This window comes from Nerophis ophidion, linkage group LG29, assembly GCF_033978795.1.
Source record: "Nerophis ophidion isolate RoL-2023_Sa linkage group LG29, RoL_Noph_v1.0, whole genome shotgun sequence".
In the NCBI taxonomy this organism is placed as follows: Eukaryota; Metazoa; Chordata; class Actinopteri; order Syngnathiformes; family Syngnathidae; genus Nerophis; species Nerophis ophidion.
In genome coordinates this window covers 29805105-29832759 of record NC_084639.1, presented here as the reverse complement: position 1 = coordinate 29832759, position 27655 = coordinate 29805105, and the positions used below count along the sequence as shown (strand labels likewise).

Sequence of the window (27655 nt, the reverse complement as noted above, 5' to 3'; positions counted from 1 at the left end):
TGTATTCTGTTTATATTTACATCTAACACAATTTCCCAACTCATATGGAAACCGGGTTTGTAGAATTAGCTTTCACCATCTTAGAGGTGAGAAAACAGTTCAGTATGTCAATATAGCAGCATAAGCTAGTTACTTCTGTGATCAATGCGCCGCTAAAAGTAGGTCCTTCATATTAGCACTTATAATAACAGTATCATTAATACTTGGTTAATATTCAGGTCACAAAATGTAAAATGAGTATTGTTGGCAATTTTTGGATGTTTTTTTGGAGGACTTTGTGGGTCTAACAGAGGAGCTCCCATTGACTCCAATGTTAGCTGATTTTTTGCTCATGATTATTTAATAATTCAAATTCATAATAGTTTGAAACAAATGTCTTACATAAGGATTGTGAATGATAGGTAACATTTTTAAAAAAGTGCAGTTTCCTTTGAATTTGTCAGATAAGTAAACAGCCCTTCAAATTAAAGATGTAAAACAATTGAGGTTGTTTATAGATATTATCCACTATGAAGTTACAGTCAAACGAAGCACACAAGGGAAAGTACATTCATATACACATGAAGTACACACATGTGTAAGAATCATGTTTACCACCAAAATATTGACTCGTTCTCCTAAATCCAATATCGAGTATCCTTTGGTGAGCTGACCGTATCGTCACACCCTTAGTTGAAAACACACCATCCCCATGACATGACACTTCCACGAGATGTAGAACAGTAGTCCCACATTTTAAACATACGCACACATCTGAAGAATATTAAAATTAAATATATTTGGTGGGCCAAACAAAACGACTCGACGAACCAATGTTTGGTATGGGCGATATGACCTCAAATCTATATCCTAACAACAATATGTCACAATATATAATTTGATATATGATTGAGAATAGAATAATTTCAAAATAGGTACACAAGCTCCTAATTTGGCAGCTGACATATGCAGTAACATATTGTTCGTTTCTAATAGTATTATTTTGTCAAAACAGTTATTAATAATGTACTTGTTTATTTACTGTTATATCTGGTTACTTTATTTGAGAAAATACTGGAAATGTAATATTTTACTGCATATTTCAGCAACTAAATTAGGAGCCTGTGTAGCCTGTTTTAAAATGGTTCTATCAGTAATTCTAAATGAAATACTGTATCGCAAAATCAATTTTAAACCATATCGTTCATCCATAGTAAAAAGTCCTGTCGTCCTGGTTTTTGTTTCTTTTCCTGTGAATAATGTTGTAAAGAGCAGCGTGTTTGTGCGTCACTGAGATTTCAAGACAGTTCATACGATAACTTGTTTTTCCTAAGTGCATGTAAAAGTACTGAATGCATTGTGTGACTGAGCAGAGATGGTGTGTTTGTCTTGCAGACATCTGTGAAGAACATCTTCACCCTGAGTGACAGAAGTGGAGCTTCAGGATGCGGACAGAGGAGCCACAGCCCTCCCACATTAAGAAGGAAGAGGAATACCCACTGATACCCCATTTTAAAAAGGAAGAGGAGGACCCACTGACACCCCATTTTAAAAAGGAAGTGGTGGATCCACTGACCCCTCACTCCAAGGAGGAAGAGGAGGACCCAGTGACCCCTTACATTAGAGAGGAAGAGGAGGAAGAGGGCATCAGTCAGCCTAAATGGTTGGAGGAGTTCCCAGTGACTGGTGTCCCTGTGAAGAGTGAAGATGATGAGGTGAAAGGTGAAAGTGAGGAGAGGGGAGGGGGGGAGCCTCCAAGCAGCAGCTCAACACAACACATGACAACAGAAGCTGATGGAGACCACTGTGGAGGATCACAAGCAGACAAGCTCTTAGCTCCACTATCAGATAGTGAGGACACAACGTCACACTCTCCTGACACTGATGATGAAGACTCTAAAGATGATAAGACATGTCACACTGACAACACTCACTTCACTTGTTCTCACTGTCACAAAACTTTTAAATACCATAGTTCTCTGAAAAGACACATGAGAACACACACTGGAGAAAAACCTTTTTCTTGCTCAGAATGTGGTAAAGGTTTTGTAAAAAGTAGCTATTTGAAAGTACACATGAGAACACACACTGGAGAAAGACCTTTTTTATGTTCAATCTGTGGTAAAGTTTTTATTCGAAGGTACTATTTAAAATCACACATGAGTATACACACTGGAGGAAAACATTGTTCCTGCTCAGAATGTGGTAAAAATTATACTCAAAGCCATAATTTGAAAACACACATGAGAATAGACACTGGAGAAAAACCTTTTTCATGTTCAATCTGTGGTAAAAATTTTACTCGAAGGCAAAATTTTAAAACACACATGACAATACACACTGGAGAAAAACCTTTTTCATGTTCAATTTGTGTCAAAAATTTTACTCAAAGGCAATCTTTGAAAGTACATATGAGATTACACAATGGAGAAAAAAAATGTTTCCTGCTCAGACTGTGGTAAAAGTATCGTACTAAATCAAAGTTTAAAAGTACATATGAGAACACACACTGGAGTAAAACGTTTTTCATGTTCAATCTGTGGTAAAAATTTTACTCGAAGGCAAAATTTTAAAACACACATGACAATACACACTGGAGAAAAAACCTTTTTCATGTTCAATTTGTGTTAAAAATTTTACTCAAAGGCAATCTTTGAAAGTACATATGAGATTACCACTGGAGAAAATAAAATTTCCTGCTCAGAATGTGGTAAAAGTTTTGTAATAAATCAAGGTTTAAAAGTACATTTGAGAACACACACTGGAGAAAAACCTTTTTCATGTTCAATCTGCGGTAAAGATTGTACTCAAAAGAAGCATTTCAAAGCACACATGACACTACACACTGGAGAAAAACCTTTTTCATGTTCAATCTTTGGTAAAAAATCTATTCGAAGGCAACATTTAAAAACACACATGAGAATACACACTGGAGAAAAACCTTGTTCCTTCTCATAATGTGGTAAAAGTTGTGTCATAAGACAAAGTTTAAAAGTAAAAATGAGAACACACGCTGGTGAAAAACCTTTCATATGTTCAGTATGTTGTAAAAGTTATATAGAAGGACGACACTTAAAATTACACATGATATAGCAGTCTGGTGAAAAACCATACTCCTGTTCAAGCTGCAATAAAAGCTTTGGTCACCTAAACACTCTTACAGTGCATATGAGAACACACGCAGGTGAGAAAGTGCTGAGTTGCAGTGTGTGTGGTGAAAGATTGTCTTCTAAGTAGCAGTGTAAGAAACACAAGTGTGCTGGTGAGAACAGCAGCAGCAAATGAAACGGCAGGATTTGAAATAAACTGTCCAGACTTTCATTTTGACTTTCTAACAACATCAGCACATATAACATGTGTGACATTGTTGTTTGTCTAACACAATCTTGTTAATATGATTCTAACATTTATAGATTAGAGACTTCAGATTAGTGTGTTTATTACAGTCAAGTACATGAGTTAATACACACATTTGTGTACTTTGAAATGAACACAACAATTTGACTGAAAAGGTGAGAATAAACAGTACATACAATTATGTTACATGCAATAAACATTGTATGTGTAAATATCCATAATTTACCTCTATACTTATTCATAATAGTGTTTTATATGTTTTTTGAAAAATGACGTGTTACATATTTTATTTTGTAATTGTAGATGATTCCATAGATGAACTCCTTTATATGATGTACATATTTGTTTTACATGTGTTCATACCTTTGCTTTTGAGTACACATAAATCCCTCTTAGTTCATATTTACTGGTTCACATCTGAAACATCTTCTGGACCACTTCTGGAAGCATATTATTATTTACTTTATACATCATTTGAACAGTTGTCTTTTATACAAGATCTTTTACTTTTAAAATGTGTGATTTTTTGAATAATTTGTTGGGTCTCTAGAATCCATTCTATGACTTATCTTTATTACTCTCTTTTGTAATATGATGATTGTTTTGTGATTGTTTTATATGTATGTCCCCAGACTTTTATGCAATAAACAATGTATGCTTCAACTGAAGTTGGGTACAATAATTCTAGTTAATATTTGTACGTATTTTATTCTCTTTAGTATTGCACTCCATTGTTTTATTGTTTTCTTTATATGACTTACATGTAGTGTCCAGTTTACTTCATCATCTATATTAACTCAGAAAAATGCGATTACCTTAATTCCTTTAATTTCAATATTATCCATCATAATTTGTGGTTTACATTTTTACAATCTTCAAATATGATGTATTTAGTTTTATTGAAGTTTAGTGACGGTTTATTGATGTGCAGCCATCTTTTTATGGTTAAGTTCTCTATGGATAAAATAAAATGAGAGTTAAATCAAGCGGTAATGAAGATTATTTTCTACATAATTACACTCAGTAGTGACAATTAAAGACACTTCCATCCTGTTCATTTGAGCAAAGAAAAAGAGTAAAGTGTAATATTGTAAACAATAGAAGAATATTAATATCAGCAGTCAATATTCCAACATTGTGAAGCTCAGCTATGGTAAAAAACATATTCAGCATTGAAGGCTTTATGAGAGTGATGTAATGATCAGAATCAGAAATACTTTATTAATCCCCACAGGGAATTTAAATTGTCAGCACTGTTATGACCATGTGTATATTAAATGTAATATTATATGAATACCATAATAAATTGGTACGTTTGGGGGATGTGTAATGTTTTTTGTATGAACATCCTGACTGGTTTTATGCTAGAATAGTTTGAATTAGTAGAGAGTGAAACAAATGAGGTAGTAATGATAATAATGGTTTGTTTTAAGCCTGTTTATGAATAATTAAAGATAATTAAGATACCAAAATGTAGCTTACATCCTCAGTGAGCTGAACTCCAGCAGTAAAGATGAGAGAAATAATGTGGAAAGGTCAGAAGTCAAAATGTTTCTTCAGGTAATACATGGAGCCTCTGCTGCCACCCAGCGGCCGTTGGAAAGAATGCATACATTTTGTTTTGACCTCCTTAAAGCTGCTTTTTACTTTCTGTCCTGTTTGTGTCCAAGTCTGTAGTGTGGGCCATAGGACAGAAGGAAGACATTTTGTTAATAGACTGTGGAGGGCAGCAATACACCTAAGATGTTCTACTAGTCTGCTGGAAATAGAAAGGAGGAGAAAGCAAGATGGCGTTTGATGGAGAAAGTCTAAACGTGGGCATTATTGTTCTGTATTTTTAATCAGTGCATACATGTGCACATATATGTCCTTTAATAGAGTAAACATCAAAAATAATTGTTTGTATCTGAATGCACTTTGTATTTAACACCACCATTCTTAAATATGTTGTTTGTAAGAATGTGGGTGTTGTTGAGAAGATGATGCAGGTGTTCTGTCCAATTTAGCTAACTGTAAAAATGTGTTACTTAATCTAGTTTATTAGTAAAATAAATTGTTTTCCTTAATTATATTCTCCTCACTTTATCCAGACAGTCATTAGGACAAAAGACCCTGGGAGGAATTTGCCCTTTAAAAAGGGAAACCTATTCACTGTGGCAGGACAATATCTAGATGAATTGATCACATTTGGCATTTTATTCTCATTGTAGAGCACTTATCTTTGGGCTGATACTGATACTGATACTGATACTGTGTTGACCAGTTTGATGATTGAATGTCCAGTACTGTAGAAATGTGTTTGGATATGACAATCCCTTTATTCCAAGCTATCAAAATGAAATGAAAAGTAGGTTCTAGAACATTATGTATGCTGACCTTGGCTTGAATGGCACATTGTCACAGCAGTGAGACCTGACCACACACCACACCACACGCTCCAAAACTGTTTGTCCTCCATGCAATCACCCCCCAGTGTTCCCAGCTGAACACAATTAAAGGAGGCTACCATGGCAACCGCACCATAGCAACAGTCCCATCCCTGTCGACACTTCCTGGTTCTCAACAGGAAGTGGGCGGAGCAATCTGCAGAAAGGGAAATTCAGCATGAACTGAAGCCAGCAATCAATCAGAGAAAACTAAATAAAAACAATATAAGCAAATAAGGAAATTTGGCTCCAACAGTCAGTTTTCGTCTTTTGGTGCAGTTGACCTTGTTCTTACATTTCTCCTTCCTCCTAGAGTTCCTGTGTTGCCTTTGTGGGCGGAGTTGTGGGACGTGCACAGCTGCTTCCAATTGACCCTGGTGCTACTTAAGCAGCACCTTGACAGCTGGATGGCACTCGGCGATTCCACTCCACGCCAGTTGATTCCATGCTTTGAGTATTTTGCTACCTTGGCCATTCCCAGTGCCATCCATCTTGGTGTTGTTTTGTAGTGTGCACGTCTTGTAACTCCAAACCAAGTTGACTTTATTTGTGTATAGAAGTAGCTTTTGTTATTTTTTCCAAAATGCACATTTAGTCTTCTCTTTTTCGCACCATTGTTTTTTGTTTCCTACTGTTTGGATTGTTTTTGTGAGTAGATTTTCGCAGTAAAAGAAGTGTGAACAGCACTCTGACAGAAGGAGTTCCTCCAAAACGCAACACCCTTTGGCGGACAAGTATGTGATTAAATGCTATACATATAAAATGAAAGAGACAAGTGGTAGAACAAATGGATGGATGTACAGTAAAGCTCTGTGGGATGATGTACATAATTAACTTTTCCCAAACATTCCAAACGTTCCCATGTTTTCTGAAATTGATAATGTTTGAGGAATTCTAAAAAAGGGGGATAAATCATGAACAACTTTAAAAAACACTTGTCATGTGTAGTACTTGACTGAAAAAAGGTAATAATCTAAAATATCTCATCTATAAATCTTAGAAACTATGTGCTGATGTTTTTAGAAGGTCAAAGTTAAAGTCTGGACAGTTTATTTCAAATCCTGCAGTTTCATTTGCTGCTGCTGTTCTCACCAGCACACTTGTGTTTCTTACACTGGTACTTAGAAGACAATCTTTCACCACACACACTGCAACTCAACACTTTCTCTCCTGGGTGTCTTCTCATGTGTCTTTTCAAATGCTGACTTTGTAAAAAACTTTTACAACATACTGAACATGTAAAAGGTTTTTCTCCAGTGTGTGTTCTCACGTGTTCTTTCAAATAGTGCCGTTGCGCAAAATATTTACTGCAGATTGAACAGGAAAAGGTTTTTCTCCAGTGTGTATTCTCATGTGCTTTTTGAAATTTTCCCTTCGAGTAAAATCTTTACCGCAGATTGAACATGAAAAAGGTTTTTCTCCAGTGTGTGTTCTCATGTGTACTTTCAAATGTGGCCTCTGAGTAAAATCTTTACCACAGATAGAACATGAAAAAGGTTTTTCTCCAGTGTGTGTTCTCATGTGTACTTTTAAATCTGGCCTCTGAGTAAAATGTTTACCGCAGTTTGAACATGAAAAAGGTTTTTCACCAGTGTGTGTTCTCATGTGTCTTTTCAATTGTTGACTTTCTCTAAAACCTTTACCACAGATTGAACAGGAAAAAGGTTTTTCACTGGTGTGTGTTCTCATGTGTACCTTCAAATTGATACTTTGTGTAAAACCTTTACTACAGAGTGAACAAGAAAAAGGTTTTTCTCTAGTGTGTGTTCTAATATGTATTTTCAAACTCTGACTTTGTGTAAAACCTTTACCACAGGTTGAACAGGAAAAACGTTTTTCACAAGTGTGTGTTCTCATGTGTACTTTCAAACTATGACCTACTGTAAAACCTTTACCACAGATTGAACAAGAGAAAGGTTTTTCTCCAGTGTGTGTTCTCATGTGTGATTTCAGACGACAATGGTATTTAAAGGTTTTGTGACAGTGAGAACAAGTGAAGTGAGTGTTGTCAGTGTGACATGTCTTATCATCTTTAGAGTCTTCATCATCAGTGTCAGGAGAGTGTGACGTTGTGTCCTCACTATCTGATAGTGGAGCTAAGAGCTTGTCTGCTTGTGATCCTCCACAGTGGTCTCCATCAGCTTCTGTTGTCATGTGTTGTGTTGAGCTGCTGCTTGGAGGCTCCCCCCCTCCCCTCTCCTCACTTTCACCTTTCACCTCATCATCTTCACTCTTCACAGGGACACCAGTCACTGGGAACTCCTCCAACCATTTAGGCTGACTGATGCCCTCTTCCTCCTCTTCCTCTTTGATGTGCGGCGGCTCTTGGTCCTCCTCTTCCTCTTTAAAGTAAGGGGTCAGTAGGTCCTCCTCTTCCTCTTTAAAATGGGTTATTAGTGGCTTCTCCTCTTCCTTTTTAAAATTGGGGGTCAATGAGTCCTCTTCTTCCTCTTTGATGTGAGTGGTCAGTGGGTCATCCTCTTCCGCTTTAAAATGGGGGATCAGTGGGTGTTTCTTTTCCTTTTTAATGTGGGAGGGCTGTGGCTCCATCCTGAAGCTCCACTTCTGTTGCTCAGGGAGAAGATGTTCTTCACAGACGTCTGCAGGCCACAAGAAGACAAACACGTTTTAGAAACATCCATCTGTGCTCAGTCACACAATGCATTCAGAACTTTTACATGCACTTAGGAAAAACAAGTTATCGTATGAACTGTCTTGAAATCTCAGTGACGCACAAACACGCTGCTCTTTACAACATTATTCACAGGAAAGGAAAAACAAACCAGCACAACAGGACTTTATACTATGGATAGACGGTTGATGGTTTAAAATTGATTCTGTCATATATTATTTCTTATAGAATTATTAATAGAACCGTTTTAAAACAGGCTACACAGGCTCCTAATTTAGTTGATGAAATATGCAGTAAAATATTTCATCATTTCCAGTATTATTTTCTCAAATAAAGCAACCAGATATTAACAGTAAATAAACAAGTACATTAATAATAATTGTTTCGCCAAATTAATACAATTAGAAATGACACAATATGTTACTGCATATGTCAGCTGCCAAATGAGGAGCTTTTGTAACCCATTTTGAAATTCTTCTATTAGCAATCATATACCAAATGATATATCGTAACATATATTGTTATTAAGATATAGATTTTAAGTCATATGGCCCATACCAAACATTGTTTCCCCGAGTCATTTTGTTTGGCCCACCAAATATATTTATTTTTATATTCTTTAGATGTGTGTGTATGTTTAAAATGTGGTACTACTGTTCTACATCACGTGGAAGTGTACATTTAAACCAATGTGGGTGGCACTGGGAGCAGGTGGGTAAAGTGTCCTTCCCAAGGACACAATGGCTCGGATGGCAGAAGCTGGGATTGAACCTGGAACCCTCAAGTTGCTGGCATGGCCGCTCTACCAACCGAGCTATACTGCCAGGCCACCTTAACAACATCAACACATTACCCACCGCCTAAACTAAAGTCTTAAAAAAACCAAAACATTTTTTGTTTTTTTGTCCTGTCCGGCTTCTCAGGCAAATCATATAGTCGATGTAGATGCCCGTATCGCATGTTCACATTTACTTTACAAAAGAGAAGTGTAGGATACTTCTCTTGTTGCCTTATTTGTATTTGACTTCATTAGACGTATTGATATTATCATTTTGTGCTAAACTAAAGTCTTAACAAGCTGGTACGCTTCGTACTGCCTCTGCCTCTGTCACTATGTCTCTGCAGCCCCCAGCATTGTCCCACCCACACAACCATCTGATTGGTTACAGGCAAAGCGGTAAGAGCCAATCAGCAGTGCGTATTCAGAGTGCATGGAATCAGGGCTCACGGCAGAGGCAGACAGAGAGGAGAGACGGTGCATGTTAGCAGAAAGGTGTTCAGCAGGTGAGCATAATGCAGCGGACGATCCCCATATCATAATAAACACCTCCCAGTCAACTACTTGTAACATCACTATGAGCCCGTTGACGATCTGGAGGTATAGGCGGTAGCTCAGCTCGCTCACAGTCCTCGAGGTGAAGGCTGATTAGCTTTTAGCGTAACGTTAGCTCATTTTGCGATGTGTGCGTGCGTGTGTGCGTGCGTGCGTGTGTGTGTGTGTGCGTGCGTGCGTGCGTGCGTGCGTGTGTGTGTGTGTGTGTGTGTGCGTGCGTGTGTGTGTGTGTGTGTTACGGACAGTAAAGCCCTGTCTGTCTGAGAGAAAGACAAGCATTATTGACCGATAGTTAACATCTAAGTTATTTCACTTAACCTTTTTCTGTGTTGACGCAGCAAAAAGTCAGTGAGTCCTACTCTTCCTCTTTATTGTGAGCGGAGCTATGACTCCTCTTTCTCTGTAAGGTAAGGGAGGGCTGTGATTCATTTGTCTCCTTAATGTGAGAGCTATCTGGCTCCTCCTTCCCTTTAATGTGGGGTTGCTTTGAATCCTCTTCCTCTTTAATCTTGGGGTACTGCAGAACCTCCATTTCCTTTTTAATATAAGGGGTTGTGACTGATTCTGCTCCATCCTTGAGGTCCGCTTTTGCTGCTCAGGGAAATGTTCTTCAATACACAAGTTAGACGAACAAATGCTTTAGAAAAGTCCAGATTTACCCAGTCACATGACACTTTGTCCTGCATATATTCTGATAATGTCTCTGAGGATTTTATCAGTCCCCACGTTGACATTCAAGATGTCAAAACCATACGGTACATCAGGGAAGCAATACAAAAACTCATGAAAAAAATAAACACAGCAGTAAAACACTTACATACAAACAAGACAGCTGCTTGTACACCCGAAAGAGAACAAAGAACAGTGTCTAAGAGGAGCATCAACATTTGCATTTAAACTGTAAAATCCTGTTCATGATTTATTTACTCTACTTATTTAAATATGAACATTTTCCTTTAGGAAACTTTTACGATTTCTGTGTTGTTGTAGCTTGTATGCTGCAATTCCCCCCCCCCAAGATGGCGACCCTGTAGTGGCTGCTGTTGGCAGGAGCTCTGTGCTCTTGTGTCATCCTTTTGTGTTTCCATCTTCTTTTCATGTGTTTATATACATATGCATATATATATATATATATATATATATATATATATATATACATATGCATATATATATATATATATATATATATATACATATGCATATATATATATATATATATATATATATATATATATATATATATATACATATATATATATATATACATATATATATATATATACATATACATATATATATATATATACATATATATATATATATATATTTTTTTTTGCCTTTTGGTCCGGACCCTTTGGGACTGTGTGACAAGGGGTGGTACTTTCGTGACTTCTGCGGTGCTTTTTTTGGACTTCTGGATCTGCCTCCCGAGAGCCTTTTGGCCATGGAGACCAGCTGCTGGGTTTCTGCCACACCAGAATCCGTTTGGAGAGACTGGAGGAGATGCAGATGAAGAGACAGGACTGCGGAGCTAGCACTGAGCGCCGGGACGGAAAAGCTTCACAGTGTCTTGGCTGAATGAGCAGGTATCGGACACCTCGGTCTCCTTGGACGTATCCTCACTCATCCATGCGGACTGGACACTGGCCGAGACTTGGTCGGCGGCCGAGGGTGGAGTCGGCTCTCTTGGTTGCTTTGTTGGGTCTGCTCCCGTCTCTGGCCATCCTCCCTTCACCCCAACAGACAATGGTGTGGGACACCGCAAAAGCCACCACAGTGTATTTGTTTCTTTTACTTTTTATTCATGTATGTATGTAGAAGTGTCTGGTTGCATCAGCTCTGCTCTTTTAATGTCCTTTGTCTTCTTTGATGTTTCCCTCTTACACATGAAAGAGGGATGTATGCTAGGGCTATAAGTTGTTTTTTTCCCTTGGCCTCAGTCTGGACCCCCTCTCCAGGGGCCCAGGCAGAGACCGATTTTTAATTTTTTCTCACATTCCCCCCACTTGTTTACCTGTATGTATCTCACCTTTTTTGCAAGGGGCGCCGCAAGTTGGCAGACCCGTCAGCGATCCTGTTCTGTCTCCCTGGAATGTTTGTCTGACCTTGAATGGGATTGTGCTGAAAATGTTTATTTCCCCTCAGGGATTAATAAAGTATGTCTGATTCTGATGTTTGATATCAACAAAACATAGCTAATTAGTAGAAATGAACTAGATTAAATCATCTCTCAAAGGTGTTGAGACATTGATGGACAGCGGAGAAGTAACTAAATCCAAATAAAAAAAATATTTTATTTTTTATAAGATATTTAGACTTAGACTTCCTTTTTATTGTCATTCAAAGTTGAACTTTACAGTACAAATAAGAACGCAATTTCGTTGCATTATCTCTTGGTAGTGCAGGATAAAAAAAACAATAAGGTGCAGATATACAGTTGTGATCCAAATTATCAAACCGCCACACAATTTTGGTGTTTTAGCAAGTTGGACATTTATTCCGTATTTTGTTTATAGTCATATCAAATAAAGATGTTTCAAATAGACAAATGCAACTCAAATCTTAACACTGTATTTTACAAAATACCAAAAAAGGACATTTTTCTTAATATCTCATTGACAAAATTATTCAACCCCTTGCAGATCATAACTCTTAAGAACAGAATTTGAATAAGGTCTTTTCAATCAGGTGTTGAACACACCTGTAGATGTGATTAGAACCATAACGAGCAACAATTAAAGTGATTGAAAAAGACTGACGCTCAGCTTCTTGTAGATGGTCAATGGTGTATTTGCAACATGGTGAAGTCCAGGGAGTGGTCAAAGAAGTCAAGAGAGGAGGTAATTTCTCTTCATAAGAAAGGATATGGATATAAGAAAATAGCAAAGACATTACACATTCCAAGAGACACAGTTGGGAGCATAATTGGCAAGTTTAAAGCTAAAGGCACAGTGGGAACCCTACCTGGGCGTGGTAGAAAGAGGATGCTGTGTGTGTACAGTGGTGAAAAACCCCCGGGTAACAACTGAGGAACTACAACAGGACATTGCAGAGGGGGGAACGCAGGTTTCGTCCCAGACAATAAGGCGCGCACTACGAGATGAAGGCCTCCATGCCAAAACTCCCAGGCGCACCCCACTTCTGACTACCAGGCACAAGAAAAATAGACTCCAGTATGCCAAAAAATCATCTGGACAAACCCCAAATGTTTTAGGAAACTGTTCTATGGAGTGATGAGACAAAACTGGAACTCTTTGGGCCTATGAATCAACGTTATGTCTGGAGGAGAAAAAAATGAAGCTTACAAAGAGAAGAACACCATTCCTACTGTTAAGCATGGTGGGGGGTCAATCATGCTCTGGGGCTTATCAAATTATCAGGTACCTGATAATCTTTTCCGTCGTCCTCACCACTCTCTGGAGAGACTTCCAGTCTGAGCCATTGCAGGCTCCAGTCCAGACAGAGATGCTGTTGGTCAGCAGGCTCTCTATAGTTCCTCTGTAGAATGTGCTGAGAATGGGGGGAGGGAGCTGTGCTCTTTACATCCGACGCAAAAAGTGCATGCGCTGCTGAGCTCTTTTTACAAGATCTCCGGTGTGTAGGGACAAGGTTATATTGTCAGTAATCTGCACCCCCAGGAACTTGGTGCTGCTTACCATCTCCACCGCTGTGCCGTTGATGAAGAGTGAAGTGTGGCTGGACCGGTGCTTCCTGAAGTCAACGATGACCTCCTTGGTCTTGTCGACGTTCAGGACCAGGTTGTTGGTTCTGCACCAGTCAACCAGATGTTTCACCACCTCCCTGCGAGATGTTGAAGATGTCTGTGAGAACCCCCGCCAACTGGTCTGCACATCCCTGAAGCACCTGGCCCTTGATGTCATCAGGTCCGGGGGTTCACTTTCCTCAGGGTATTCAGGACATCTGCTGTGTCCAAGTTGAGCGGCTGCTCATCAGAGCGAGGGGTGTTTTTTCTCGCCGGAGTGATGGATTTTCTCGCCGGAGGGGTGTTAAGTGCCTCAAACCTTTCAAAGTAGTTGTTTAGGTCATTTAGGAAGCTGATACTGTTGTCACAGGGATGGGGGGCAGCTTTATAGTCCGTGATGACCTGTATGCCCTGCCACATTTGTCGAGTGTTCGTGGGGTTCTGGAAGAAGTCCTGCACTTTCTGACTGTGAGCACCTTTGCAACCTTAATGGCACGGTTCAGGTTAGCTCTGGCTGTTTTTACTGCTACCATGTCGCTAGACTTAAACGCCTTGTTCCGAGCCTTCAGCATTGCACGCAGTACCTCACTGTTCATCCATCCAGAGTTTCTCGTTGGCCCGTGTGGGGATGTTCTTGATAATAATAATAATAATAATAATAATGGATTCGATTTATATCGCACTTTTCTATTGTTAGATACTCAAAGCGCTCACAGAGAAGTGGGAAGCCATCATTCATTCACACCTGGTGGTGGTAAGCTACATCTGTAGCTGCCCTGGGGTAGACCAACGGAAGCGTGGCTGCCAATTTGCGCCTACGGCCCCTCCTACCACCACCAATCATTCATTCATCATTCATTCACCAGTGTGAGCGGCACCGCGGGCAAGCGTGAAGTGTCCTGCCCAAGGACACAACGGCAGCGATTTGGATGTTAATAGGTGGGAAGCGAACCTGCAACCCCCAGGTTTCTGGCACGGCCGCTCTACCCACTACGCCATGCCGCCCCTAATCTGATCACACTGACATCCTCCATGCACTTCTGAATGTATGCGGACACAGACTTTGCATACTCCTCCACACATGTGTTATGATTATCGGTGACGGCTGCCTTGAACATGTCCCAGTCTGTGGTTCCGAAGCAGTCTTGTAATGCTTCCATTGCTCCCTCTGGCCAGGTCCTCACCTGCTTCACTGTAGCTTGCTTTCTGATCAGCAGGGGCTTGTATGCAGGAATTAGCATCACATATAGATGGTCTGAGGAGCCCAGGTGGGGGCGTGGTGCAGCTTTATACGCCTGTTTAATATTACTATAAACCAAGTCCAGCTTGCTTCCACCCCTGGTTGCAAAATTCACATATTGATGGAAATGAGGGAAAACTGTTTTCATGTAAGCTTGATTAAAATCCCCTGCAACGATGAAAACTTCCTCTGGATGTGTAGTTTGCAGTTCATTGATGGAGCAGCACAAAGCATTCAAAGCTTCTTTGGTGTGAGCACTGGGGGGAATGTACACTGTTGTGAAGATCATAGCACTGAATTCCCGAGGTAAATAAAATGGCCTGCATTTTATAGTTAATATTTCTACATCGGGAGAGCAGTGACATGAGACGTTCTTCCCGTTGTTGCACCAGTTGTTATTGATGTATATACAAACACCACCGCCTCGGGATTTACCAGTGAGAGTGCTGCTCCTATCCGACCCAAACATAGTTAGCTCCTCGATGCTAACTGCCTCGCCCGGGACGAATGGTTTCAGCCACGTTTCTGTGAGAAATATGGCGCAGCAGTCTCTCATCTAGATAGATAAATAGATAGTACTTTATTGATTCCTTCAGGAGAGTTCCTTCAGGAAAATTACAATTCCTGCAGCAGTGTCTTGCATATGAATCCAGCGTCAGGTAGTCCAGTTTGTTCTCCAGTGAGCGGACATTTGAGAGCAGGATGGAAGGAAGCGGCGTTCTGTGAGGATTAGCCTTTAGCTTTGTTGTTAGCCCCGCTCGGCATCTCCGTTTCTGTTTCTGATCCCACCGCTTATGTCTCCTCTGTCTGCGGTCCCCTCTGGTACTAGGCTCCGCTGCCTCACAGGCCGCTGGATGTAGCCGGCGTAGTATTCCCAGGATAGCGAGGAGGTCCAACGTATACGCATCTTTCGGTCTAATACTGCCCGATCCATCCACATCCAAAATTGTCTGGCGGTCGTACGTTACTACGGAGTGTCCACGCTGGAAGCCAGCCATGAAATTCACAGAAATTACTGGTAGATTTGCCAAAATGTTCTATTACTACCAAGAGCCTCTGCAGCCGCAGCCGAGCAGGGCGCCGCCATCTTGAGACCAATATCTGGCTTGTATCTTCAGTAGGGATGTACATTTATAGATTTATGGATATGATACCCTAATCAATATTCCTTATCGATACCAGTATTTATCGGTACTCTTGTCCGTACTACATGTCATTTGTGGAAATAAAAAAGTGGAAAAGAGGCATTTTAAATAGCATTCCTATTTGCAGAAGAGGTTGAAGTCTTAAAGAAGTCAACTATGTGTGCAGTGCAAGGTGAAATGCAGTTATGTCATCTTCTTCTCAATAACACACACATCAAACTTTTGTTGCTTCCTTATTTGTCATCATTTAAAGCTGATTGTAATGTGTAGCAGCGGCAGCTGAACTCAATGTGACAACGTGTCATAGTTACCTCAGTCAGCTGGAATTAAAAATACAAATAGTTGTGCCGTTAGTCCAGAATCTTCACGGTCTTCATGGACCACATAATTAAAGGCCTACTGAAATGAGATTTTCTTATTTAAACGGGGATAGCAGGTCCATTCTATGTGTCATACTTGATCATTTCGCGATATTGCCATATTTTTGCTGAAAGGATTTAGTAGAGAACATCCACGATAAAGTTTGCAACTTTCGGTGCTAAGAGAAAAGCCCTGACTCTACCGGAAGTTGCAGACGATGACGTCACAAGTGTGGGGGCTCCTCACATATTCACATTGATTTTAATGGGAGCCTCCAACAAAAAGTGCTATTCGGACAGGAGAAAACGACAATTTCCCCTTTAATTTGAGTGAGGATGAAAGATTTGTGGTTGAAGATATTGATAGCGACGGACTAGAAAAAAAAAAAAACGCGATTGCATTGGGACGGATTCTGATGTTTTTAGACACATTTACTAGGATAATTCTGGGAAATCCCTTATCTTTCTATTGTGTTGCTATTGTTTTAGTGAGTTAAATAGTACCTGATAGTCGGAGGTGTGTCTCCACGGGTGTCTTGACGCCAGTGTCTCAGAGGAGTTGACGGCAGCTTTATGGATGGCACAAGCTCAGCTTTTCTCCGGTAAGAAGCGACGTTTTAACCACAATTATCTCACCGAAACCTGCTGGTTGACATTCTGTCGTGATTCATGTTCTCTTGACCGCGCTCTGATCCATAGGAAAGTTTCACCTCCGGGAATTTTAAACAAGGAATCACCGTGTGTTTGTGTGGCTAAAGGCTAAAGCTTCCCAACTCCATCTTTCTACTTTGACTTCTGCAATATTAATTGAACAAATTGCAAAAGATTCAGCAACACAGATCTCCAAAATACTGTGTAATTATGCCGTTAAAGCAGACGACTTTTAGCTGTGTGTGTGTGCAGCGCTCATACTTCCTATAAACCCGTGACGTCTTGCGTAGACGTCATCGTAACACAACGTTTTTAAGACGAAACTCCCGGGAAATTTAAAATTGCAATTTATTAAACTAAAGCGGCCGTATTGGCATGTGTTGCAATGTTAATATTTCATCATTGATATATAAACTATCAGACTGCGTGGTCGCTAGTAGTGGCTTTCAGTAGGCCTTTAGGAACCAGTACTAAAAAAAAAAAAAATGGTACTTGGTATACAGCTCTTATCTTCACCACTAAACCTTTGAAATATGCTGACATATGTGCTGCTAAGGTAAATAAACAGTAGCCATATTGAATGTTTGCGTTCATTTGACCACGTGAGGTAAGGAGGACGGCCTCTAGGTCACATGGTTACACCCCAGCAATTACACTGTTGATGATTGATGGGCATTCATTTTTAAATGGTGGTGTTAAAAAGCAAATATATCTCCATCTTTAGTGATAAATGTGTCCCCCGGATGAACATGTGTCACAAACATTGTATTAGATGATATGTGGATGTTGTGCTTACTTGGACTGTGATGAAGCTGTGAGGACTCAGGTGGTTTGTCTTCATGCTCTTCAGTCTTCACAGAGACAACAGTCAGTGGAAACTTGCTGACATCAGCCTCCTCCTGCCCTACAGGACACTCTCCCTCCTGACTGATCCACACTTCCTCCTCTTCCTCTTTAATGTGGGGGGGCTGTGGATCCTCCTGCTGCTGAAGGGGACGTTCTTCTTGACGAGCGTTCATCTGTTGGACGTCCGCAAGACAACACAAACAAACTTCAGCTCAGATGTGTCAAATATTTTTTAGTCTATCAAATATAATATTTTCCAAGTGGACTGACACCACTTTGTGGTGATGTTCTTCTACACATGGAATAATCATCAGTTATTGATTATTATGAATTGTGTCATTGATCCTATTTTCTGCATTTACATTAATTATTGATTAAAAAGTAACAACTTATAGAAAACCTCCTGCTGGGATTTTAATACCGTCATGACTGCATGAAGTCAGTCTGCACGTATAAAAGTGTCATTGTGCTGCAGCATCAAGTGACGCCAACTGGCTCCTCCCACTACCAACCTACCAGCCAACCTTGACGTGCACCTCCAAAATAGTCCCACCTCACGTCAACGGTGACCAGGACTACAGAGCTGTGGTCGGTTGGCTTTACTTTTACGCACAATATCCTCTCCTTGTTTTTCCTTCTGCAAAAGCAACATTTTTAGCCCAACAGACAAGAAACAGAAGTGCAGCGAAGCACGTGGAACAAGTGCCAGCGAGTGTGGCCGTGTGATAGTATGTTGCTTGAACCTCACTCACACCTTAAGAAATGTGCTGGCGTGAGAATATATATATATATATATATATATATATATATATATATATATATATATATATTAGGAGTGGGCAAATTAATGCGTTAATTACGAGTTAATTCATCACTCTATTAATGCCGACAATTATTTGATCGCACATTTGCGTATGTTGTTTACATGCTTTTATTTTGTTAACGCCTTTTCTTAACAAGATGGCGACGCCCGGACGGGCTTCGGCGTGGAGGAGCTCTTGCTAAAGATGGAACATTTGGCAAAAATACCAGACAATTCTGCAAATTTCCTGGCTGGCTTACAGCGTGGTCACTCCGGGATCACTTACGACCGCCAGACAATTCTGAATGTGGATAGATCGGGCCGTTTTGGACTGAATGAGGCGTGCTTGCTAGAGCGGGTAGCTAGCATGGGAATACTTTGCCGGCTACATCCAGCGGCCTGTGAAGCAGCGGAGTATATGTGTTGTCTGTCTATTTATGAATAATGCAGACCAGGAGTGTTGGCTGAGTTCTTAACGTTTGCTTTCAGAGCGTGCATATCACAACATACAAGATGCCGTCATGGCGACACACAACCTATACCGGGCTACCGCGCATGCTCGTCACTCCTGTTGCATGCTGGGTAGGGTAGTTCTTTTTTTCCCTGGCTCATAACATCACAATATAGTACCATGTATATGATGCGTTCAGTTAATTAAAGCACCAAGCAAACAATCGGAAAATTCCCATCATATCAATTCCTAGATAAATGATAAATAAATAAATAAATGGGTTGTACTTGTATAGCGCTTTTCTACCTTCAAGGTACTCAAAGCGCTTTGACACTACTTCCACATTTACCCATTCACACACACATTCACACACTGATGGAGGGAGCTGCCATGCAAGGCGCCAACCAGCAACCATCAGGAGCAAGGGTGAAGTGCCTTGCTCAGGACACAACGGACGTGACAAGGTTGGTTCTAGGTGGGATTTGAACCAGTGACCCTCGGGTTGCGCACGGCCACTCTGCCACTGCGCCACGCCGTCCTATGGTCATAATTATTTTAAGTGCACTAAGCAGAATAAACACAACATTATTAATATTGCTAGAACAGATAATTTGATCAAACATTCCCTAAAACAGCCCACTACCTGTAATATAGTTTTTTTAAACATAAGATCCCTGATTAGAAAAATGTTTCTGCTGTTACCTCAGAAATTGCCTGTTCAGATGTTATGATTGTGGCTCAGAGATTTGTATGTAGATTATATTTATTTTCCATAACAAACAGGATAACTTAAATACCCTGGCAGTGGCAATTAGCTTAAATGTTTGTATTTACATTTTTGGAGTTGATTTTCATAAAATATGCTATTTAACTGCTACTGTTTAACAAGGACTGATTTAAATTGTGTTTGCACAACAAATGTTTTGGCGCTTTTGTTCATGTGAGAGAATATTCCAATAAAGGTGCACTACACACTACTTTTGAATTCATTATTGGGCTTTGTGTATACAATGCAGTTAATCACGATTAATCGGAGAAATAGTGCGATTAACTTCGATTACAATTTTTAATCGTTGCCCAGCCCTAATATATATATATATATATATATATATATATATATATATATATATATATATATATATATATATATATATATATATATATATATAAGAATATTTGGGTACCTCATGATTTGATTACAAACAAAATATTGATGCATATTCAATTTGTGTCCAGTATATTAAAGCCATTTTTCATATTTAACATTTATTTAATTAAATATTTATTTTAGTCTGACTGAATAAGCATTAATCACTTACAATTGTGCAAATAGTGTTTTCGTAATAACAAACACCAGCAACCTCAAATAGGGACAAGCGGTTGAAAAATGGATGGATGGATGTTATCAAGGTAATAGAAGTGCGTGCAAACATCATTTGTATTTATTGCTAATAAAGTTGACACCAACATAAAGCAGACCACTGCAATAATACATTATATTACACTGTCATCACAATAACAATAATATAATTCTTTTGTTCATCCTGTAAAGCATCTTTGAGTACACTGAAAAGCGCTACACCAAATAAAATGTATTATTATTATTATTATTATTATACCATGTGACTTATTCCAGACTTACATTACGAGACGTTTGTTTCTTTCTAGTAACAAATATTTAATGATGTTAAGCGTGACTGTAATATACAACAAAAAACAGTTAAAGTATTAAATAAGTCAATATAATTCTCATAGAGAACATATAAAATACACTCCTCAAAAAAAAAACGCTCGCATTTGCTACAAAGGCCTGCTAGCGGGCTAACGCTAGCACGTTAGCTTCGAACAACATATGAGGTAAATAAGATAAATAATATGAAAATATATCATGTATATTACCTCATAAGCCGCGTGTACAAGAGAGGAGTGGAATATATTCTTCCTATTGTTACACCAGCAACTCTTTTTTGTCTTCTGTGGCCGGGCGAAGGAAGTGTGCACCACTCACTATTGTCCCAGTGAAACACGTGTTTGAAGGAAGTGTGCACCACTCACTATTGTCCCAGTGAAACACGTGTTTGAAGGAAGTGTGCACCACTCACTATTGTCCCAGTGAAACACGTGTTTGAAGGAAGTGTGCACCACTCACTATTGTCCCAGTGAAACACGTGTTTGAAGGAAGTGTGCACCACTCACTATTGTCCCAGTGAAACACGTGTTTGAAGGAAGTGTGCACCACTCACTATTGTCCCAGTGAAACACGTGTTTGAAGGAAGTGTGCACCACTCACTATTGTCCCAGTGAAACACGTGTTTGAAGGAAGTGTGTACCACTCACTATTGTCCCAGTGAAACACGTATTTGGCCAACATTTGTTCTGCGGTTGAGAACACCTCGATGACGTCACACAGGAGGTAGAACAAAACAAGACGTTGTATTGGTTATTATGGTTTCTAGGTCTTAATTACAACGTACATGTGCACATGTGTGTCGTTTAACAGAGTAAACGTCCTTATTAATTGTTTGTATGCGGATACATTAGTCTGAGTGCACTTTGACGTGCTAGCCTAGCCTGCTGGTTAGCTTAGCTTGTTAGCTGCTAACAAAGAGAGGCGGAAGTGATCGACACATCAAAGCAGAGATCCAATGTAAGTGTAAAGTGTTTTTATTGTGTGAACATGTCTACATTACAAATGATGTGAGTGTTGCTGAATCAGCGACTAACTGCTGCTGTTGAAGAAAAATGTGTGATGTTAGAAAAAAAAATGATAGCAGAGTACAAGGAGGAACTTTGTCCAACAAGAGAGGAGAAGGAGCGACAACATCAACTACTGGACGCTGTTTTCAAGAAACATCAAGTTGTGTTACACATCCTTCCATCCATCCAACCATCCGTCCATCTTCTTCTGCTTATCTGAGGTCGGATTGCGGGGGCAGCAGCCTAAGAAGAGAGGCCCAGCCTTTCTTTTCCCCAGCCGCTTCGTACAGCTCTTCCCGGGGGATCCCAAAGCGTTCCCAGGCCAGCCAGTTTCTAACATAATAGTGAGAGTCCAATCCATAGTGGGGCCAGCCGGAGACCATCCCGAGCAGGGACAGGTCAGCAACGCAGAGATGCCCCCAACCGTTGCACAGACCACCCTGGGTCCCGACTCTAGGCAGAGATATATATATATATATATATATATATAAATATATATATATATATATATATAGGGACGGCGTGGCGCAGTGGGGAGAGTGGCTGTGCGCAACCCGAGCGTCCCTGGTTCAATTCCCACCTAGTACCAACCTCGTCACGTCCGTTGTGTCCTGAGCAAGACACTTCACCCTTGCTCCTGATGGGTGCTGGTTGGCGCCTTGCATGGCAGCTTCCTCCATCAGTGTGTGAATGTGTGTGTGAATGGGTAAATGTGGAAGTAGTGTCAAAGCGCTTTGAGTACCTTGAAGGTAGAAAAGCGCTATACAAGTACAACCCATTTATCATTTATTTATATATATATATATATATATATATATATATATATATATACACACACACAATAAAAACTAAATAAGATAAGACTCAGAATTGGTTTCTTAACCAAACCTTTTGTTGTGTACCAGAGAAGGGAAGGAGGCAACAACCAGGGCAGGACTGCGGTTTACAAGGTTCATTTAAAACCTTTGATGAATGCGTGGCGTGTGTATGCTACTCAAAGTGAATGAGTACCCACCTGCTCCCAGTGCCACCCACACTGGTTTAACTGTAACTTAAATATTGGGTTTCACTATGTTAAGCGCTTTGAGTCACTAGAGAAAATTCACTTCACTTCACTATGTGTAATATTAAATATGTAAATGTTACCAAGGGTTGTTGTCTGTAAATGTTGGTTGTATCTTTGGTCGTAATCCAAGAGGGCAAGGCGAAGAGGCAGGTCGTGGACAGGCAGGAGGTCATGGGCAAGAGCAGGGCAGCGTGGTTTGGGTCCGAGCAGGGAGGTCGTGGATCGAGGAGAGCAGTCAGGAATCCGGATGCGAGTTGAGTGACAAGGCACAAATAAGGAAGGATAGCGTAGTCACTGAGGAAATACAAAAGGACATGAACCAGGGGAAAACAGAGAGATAGAGCAAAACAAGGGCAAGAAATTCACTGGGAAAACAGGGAATGTCAGACGTGATGCTTACTGGAAGGTTAGCTACGTTCTGGCAAAGGGTCCTCGGGTCTGCTGGTCTTTATGCTGCTCCCTCTCATCAAGCCCAGGTGTGTTGATTATTGATAGCGTGTAGGCTCGTTGCTGCGTGGGCGTGGTGCCCTCAGCACGAGCGAGGGCGCTTCTTGGTGCGCTGTCAGCAGAGGCGCCTCTTGGCTCACTGTCAGCAGAGGCACACGCAGCTCAAGCCGCTGAGGTAACGCGGGTTCGACTCCGCGTCATGACACCTTTCTACATATAAAGTGCAACATTCTCACATATAAAGTGCAACATTAAACTGCTTCAAGTTGTTGCTCAGATTAAATAAAATGACAAAACTTTTCTTCTACATACAAAAAGTGCAGCATTAAACAATTTCAAGTCAACTCAGCCTCATATTAACTTTTCTTTTTCCCACCCTCCAGCCTTTAACCCTGATGACTTTCAATCAATTTTCATGTTTTCTGCCAGAAAAATCAGTTTATCCACCTTGTCTGCAGAAAGAGCAGACCTGCTTGCAGTTACAATATCCCCAGCTGTGAAAAATACCCTTTCGCTGGGCACGGAGGTAGCAGGTATGGTGAGGTAGTGCCTGGCTAACTTGGCAGTAAGAGGATATATGGGCTCATTGTTCTTCCACCACAGAAGTGGGTCAAAATCGAGTTTTTAATGCACTATGGTCTTAAATCTGCTGCTGTAAAAACACCAACAGCATTTGTTATTGCTTTAGCCCTGCCTGAGTCGCAGAGTAGAAACTGCTTGAATGCAGTGGGAGCTGTGTTTGTTCGTCTTTCTCTTCGTTGAAGCCATGTTACCCATTGTTGTATCGCACTGCGTAGCTGAAGTGTTCCCAAACGGGAGATCTTAACGATGCAGGAGGGTCTTCCAGCTCTGGCTTTTACACTTTGTAGTAGCCCGGTCGTTGTTAGCATGCTGTGTGTTGTGCCTCAGTGTGCATTGTTGACACAACGTGTGGTGCGCTACTTAATATGTCCGTGTGGAAACTTGTTCGATACACCTCCGAACCAGAACCCCCGTACCGAAACGGTTCAATACAAATACACGTACCGTTACACCCTTAATACACACACATCTGAAGATTATAAAAAAATAAATATATTTGGTGGGCCAAACAAAATGACTCGGCAAACCAATGTTTGGTATGAGTGATATGACCTCAAATCTATATCTTAATAACAATATATGTCACGATACATCATTTGATATATGATTGATGATAGAAAAAATTCAAAGCGGGTTACAAAAGCTCCTAATTTGGCAGTTGACATATGCAGTAACATATTGTGTCTTTTCTAATTGTATTATTTTGTCGAAACAATTATTATTAATGTACTTGTTTATTTACTATTAATATCTGGTTTATTTATTTGACAAAATAATACTGGAAATTATGTAATATTTGACTGCATATTTCAGCAACTAAATTAGGAGCCTGTGTAGTGTCAGAATAATTGTTTCTAAGTTATCACAAAAACTTTGTGTTGCATTGAGTGACTGGTGAGAAGCAAAAGCTGTCTTTGAAACCTACCAAGAGTAAGGCTCGTAAAACTCCACTGTGTTGGGGAAAGCAAGATGAAGGTGTTCCTGTTTTCTTTCATGTATTATAATCAAACATAAAGATATTGTCTGACCCAAGTACTACAAAAGCAAAGAGGAAGCAGAACCAGTGTCCCCTCCAGGGGACCTCATTTTGAACCTCCTTTTTCAACTGTTTTACGAACGTCTTTTTGAACTGTTTTACGAACCTCTTTTTGAACTCATTTACGACCTTTTCTTTTGAACTGTTCCGTAACCAAAGGCAACGCTGTTTACGACACACTTCCTTCTCGAAGTAGCTGTGGTCATGTGGTCGAAGAAAGTAAAATAAAGAAGGGGGAGTACAATCTTTCGCCAGAGCGTGGGTGACACTGTAAAAAGTTAGAGGTCGACACGTTTCTCCTCAATTGAATCCAAATTGAATTATGTCTCTGTTTGATTCTTTGCATCTTGTCTTGTTTAATTGATGTCATCAGTGTTTGAACCTGACATGTAGCCTGTTTTAAAATGGTTTTATTACTAATTCTATATGAAATAATGTATCGCAAAATACATTTTAAACCATATCGTCTATCCATAGTAGAAAGTCCTGTCGTCCTGGTTTGTTTTTCTATTCCTGTAAATAATGTTGTAAAGAGCAGCGTGTTTGTGCGTCACTGAGGTTTCAAGACACTTCATACGATAACTTGTTTTTCCTAAGTGCATGTAAAAGTACTGAATGCATTGTGTGACTGAGCAGAGATGCTGTGTTTGTCTTGCAGACGTCTGTGAAGAACATCTTCACCCTGAGCAACAGAAGTGCAGCTTCAGGATGCGGACGGAGGAGCCACAGCCCTCCCACATTAAGAAGGAAGAGAAATACCTACTGATGCCCCATTTTAAAAAGGAAGAGGAGGACCCACTGACACCCCGATTTAAAGAGGAGATGGAGGACCCACTGACCCCTCACATTCAAGAGGAAGAGGAAGAGCACAGCATCAGTCAGCAGAGAGAGCATCTTGAAGGACTGGAGGAGGTTGATGTCACCAAGATGCCAGTGACTGGTGTCCCTGTGAAGAGTGAAGATGATGAGGTGAAAGGTGAAAGTGAGGAGAGGGGAGGGGGGGAGCCTCCAAGCAGCAGCTCAACACAACACATGACAACAGAAGCTGATGGAGACCACTGTGGAGGATCACAAGCAGACAAGCTCTTAGCTCCACTATCAGATAGTGAGGACACAACGTCACACTCTCCTGACACTGATGATGAAGACTCTAAAGATGATAAGACATGTCACACTGACAACACTCACTTCACATCTTCTCACTCTCACAAAACTTTTAAATACCAAAGTCGTCTGAAAAGACACATGAGAACACACACTGGAGAAAAACCTTTTCATGTTTTATCTGTAGTAAAGATTTTACTAAAAGACAAAATTTGAAAAGACACATGAGAACACACACTGGAGAAAAACCTTTTTCATGTTCAATCTGCAGTAAAGATTTTACGCATTGGCACAATTTGAAAACACACATGAGAATACATACTGGTGAAAAACCTTTTTCCTGCTCAGAATGTGGCAAAAGTTTTGTAATAAATCAAAGGTTAAAAGTACACATGAGAATACACACTAGAGAAAAAACTTTTTCCTGCTCAGAATGTGGTAAAAGTTTTGTAACAAATCAAACCTTAAAAGCACACATGAGAACACACACTGGTGAAAAACCATTTCCGGGTTCAATCTGTGGTAAAAATTTTACTCTAAGGCCCCTTTTAAAAACACACGTGAGAACACACTCTGGTGAAAAACCATACTCCTGTTCAAGATGCAACAAAAGCTTTCGTCACCGACAATCTTTCACAGTACACATGAGAAGACACCCAGGAGAGAAAGTGTTGAGTTGCAGTGTGTGTGGTGAAAGATTGTCTTCTAAGTACCAGTGTAAGAAACACAAGTGTGCTGGTGAGAACAGCAGCAGCAAATGAAACTGCAGGATTTGAAATAAACTGTCCAGACTTGAACTTTCACTTTTCTAACAACATCAGCACATATAACATGTGTGACATCATTGTTGTGTGTGTACAATAATGTTAATGTGTTTCTAACATTTATAGATTAGACACTTCAAATTAGTGCTTTTATTTCAGTCAAGTACATGAGTTAATATACACATTTGTGTACTTTGAAATGAACAGATTTTTGACTGAAAAGGTGAGAATAAATAGTATATAAAATATGTTACTTACAGTAAACATTTTAAGTGTAGATATCCATAATTTACTTTTATACTTATTCATAATAGTGTTTCATATGTTTTTTGTAATAATGAAGAGTTGCATTTTTTTTTTCTAATTGTAGATGATTCCATAGATGAACTCTTTTATATGATGTACATATTTGTTTTACATGTGTTCATACCTTTGCTTTTGAGTACACATAAATCCCTCTTAGTTCATATTTACTGGTTCACATCTGAAACATCTTCTGGACCACTTCTGGAAGCATATTATCATTTACTTTATACATCATTGGTGCAGGGAACGGTGCTGGCCCCTCTTCTCTTCACCCTGTACACCGCTGACTTCTGCTACAACTCAGAGCTGTGTCACATCCAGAAGTACGCGGATGACACAGCCATCGTCGGGTGCATCAGGGACGGCAGAGAGGAGGAGTTTGGGAACCTGGTGAGGGACTTTGTTGTCTGGTGCCACACGAACGTCTTGCAGCTCAATCCGTCATTGACTTTGGGAGGTCATTGACTTTGGGAGGTCGAGTCCACGGTCACAACCTATTGTGATCGAGGGAGTTGAGGTACAGACCGTGGACTCATTCAAGTACCTCGGGGTTTGGGTGGACAATAAGCTGGACTGGACTGTTAACACGGACCACCAGTACAAGAAAGGACAGAGCAGGCTGTACTTCCTCAGGAGACTGCACTCCTTCAACATCTGTAGAAAACTCCTGTGGATGTACTACCAGTCTGTGGTTGCCAGTGTTCTGTTCTACATGGTAGTGTGCTGGGG

General features: G+C 40.1%; 2 protein-coding genes across 2 annotated transcripts; one reads left to right on the top strand and one right to left on the bottom strand.

Moving 5' to 3' along the window:
- Positions 1–6898: 6898 nt before the first annotated feature.
- Positions 6899–7736, bottom strand: LOC133546209 (gastrula zinc finger protein XlCGF8.2DB-like). The gene has a single exon (XM_061892112.1). It carries the CDS (start codon positions 7701–7703, stop codon positions 7041–7043), a length of 663 nt encoding a protein of 220 aa, XP_061748096.1. The 5' UTR covers positions 7704–7736; the 3' UTR covers positions 6899–7040.
- A 13579-nt stretch (positions 7737–21315) lies between these two features.
- On the top strand, positions 21316–26159 carry LOC133546210 (zinc finger protein 3 homolog). Its single transcript, XM_061892113.1, has 2 exons — positions 21316–21571; positions 25411–26159. The coding sequence occupies exon 2, from the start codon at positions 25461–25463 to the stop codon at positions 26070–26072; it is 612 nt and encodes a 203-aa protein (XP_061748097.1). The 5' UTR covers positions 21316–21571; positions 25411–25460; the 3' UTR covers positions 26073–26159.
- Positions 26160–27655: the final 1496 nt, after the last annotated feature.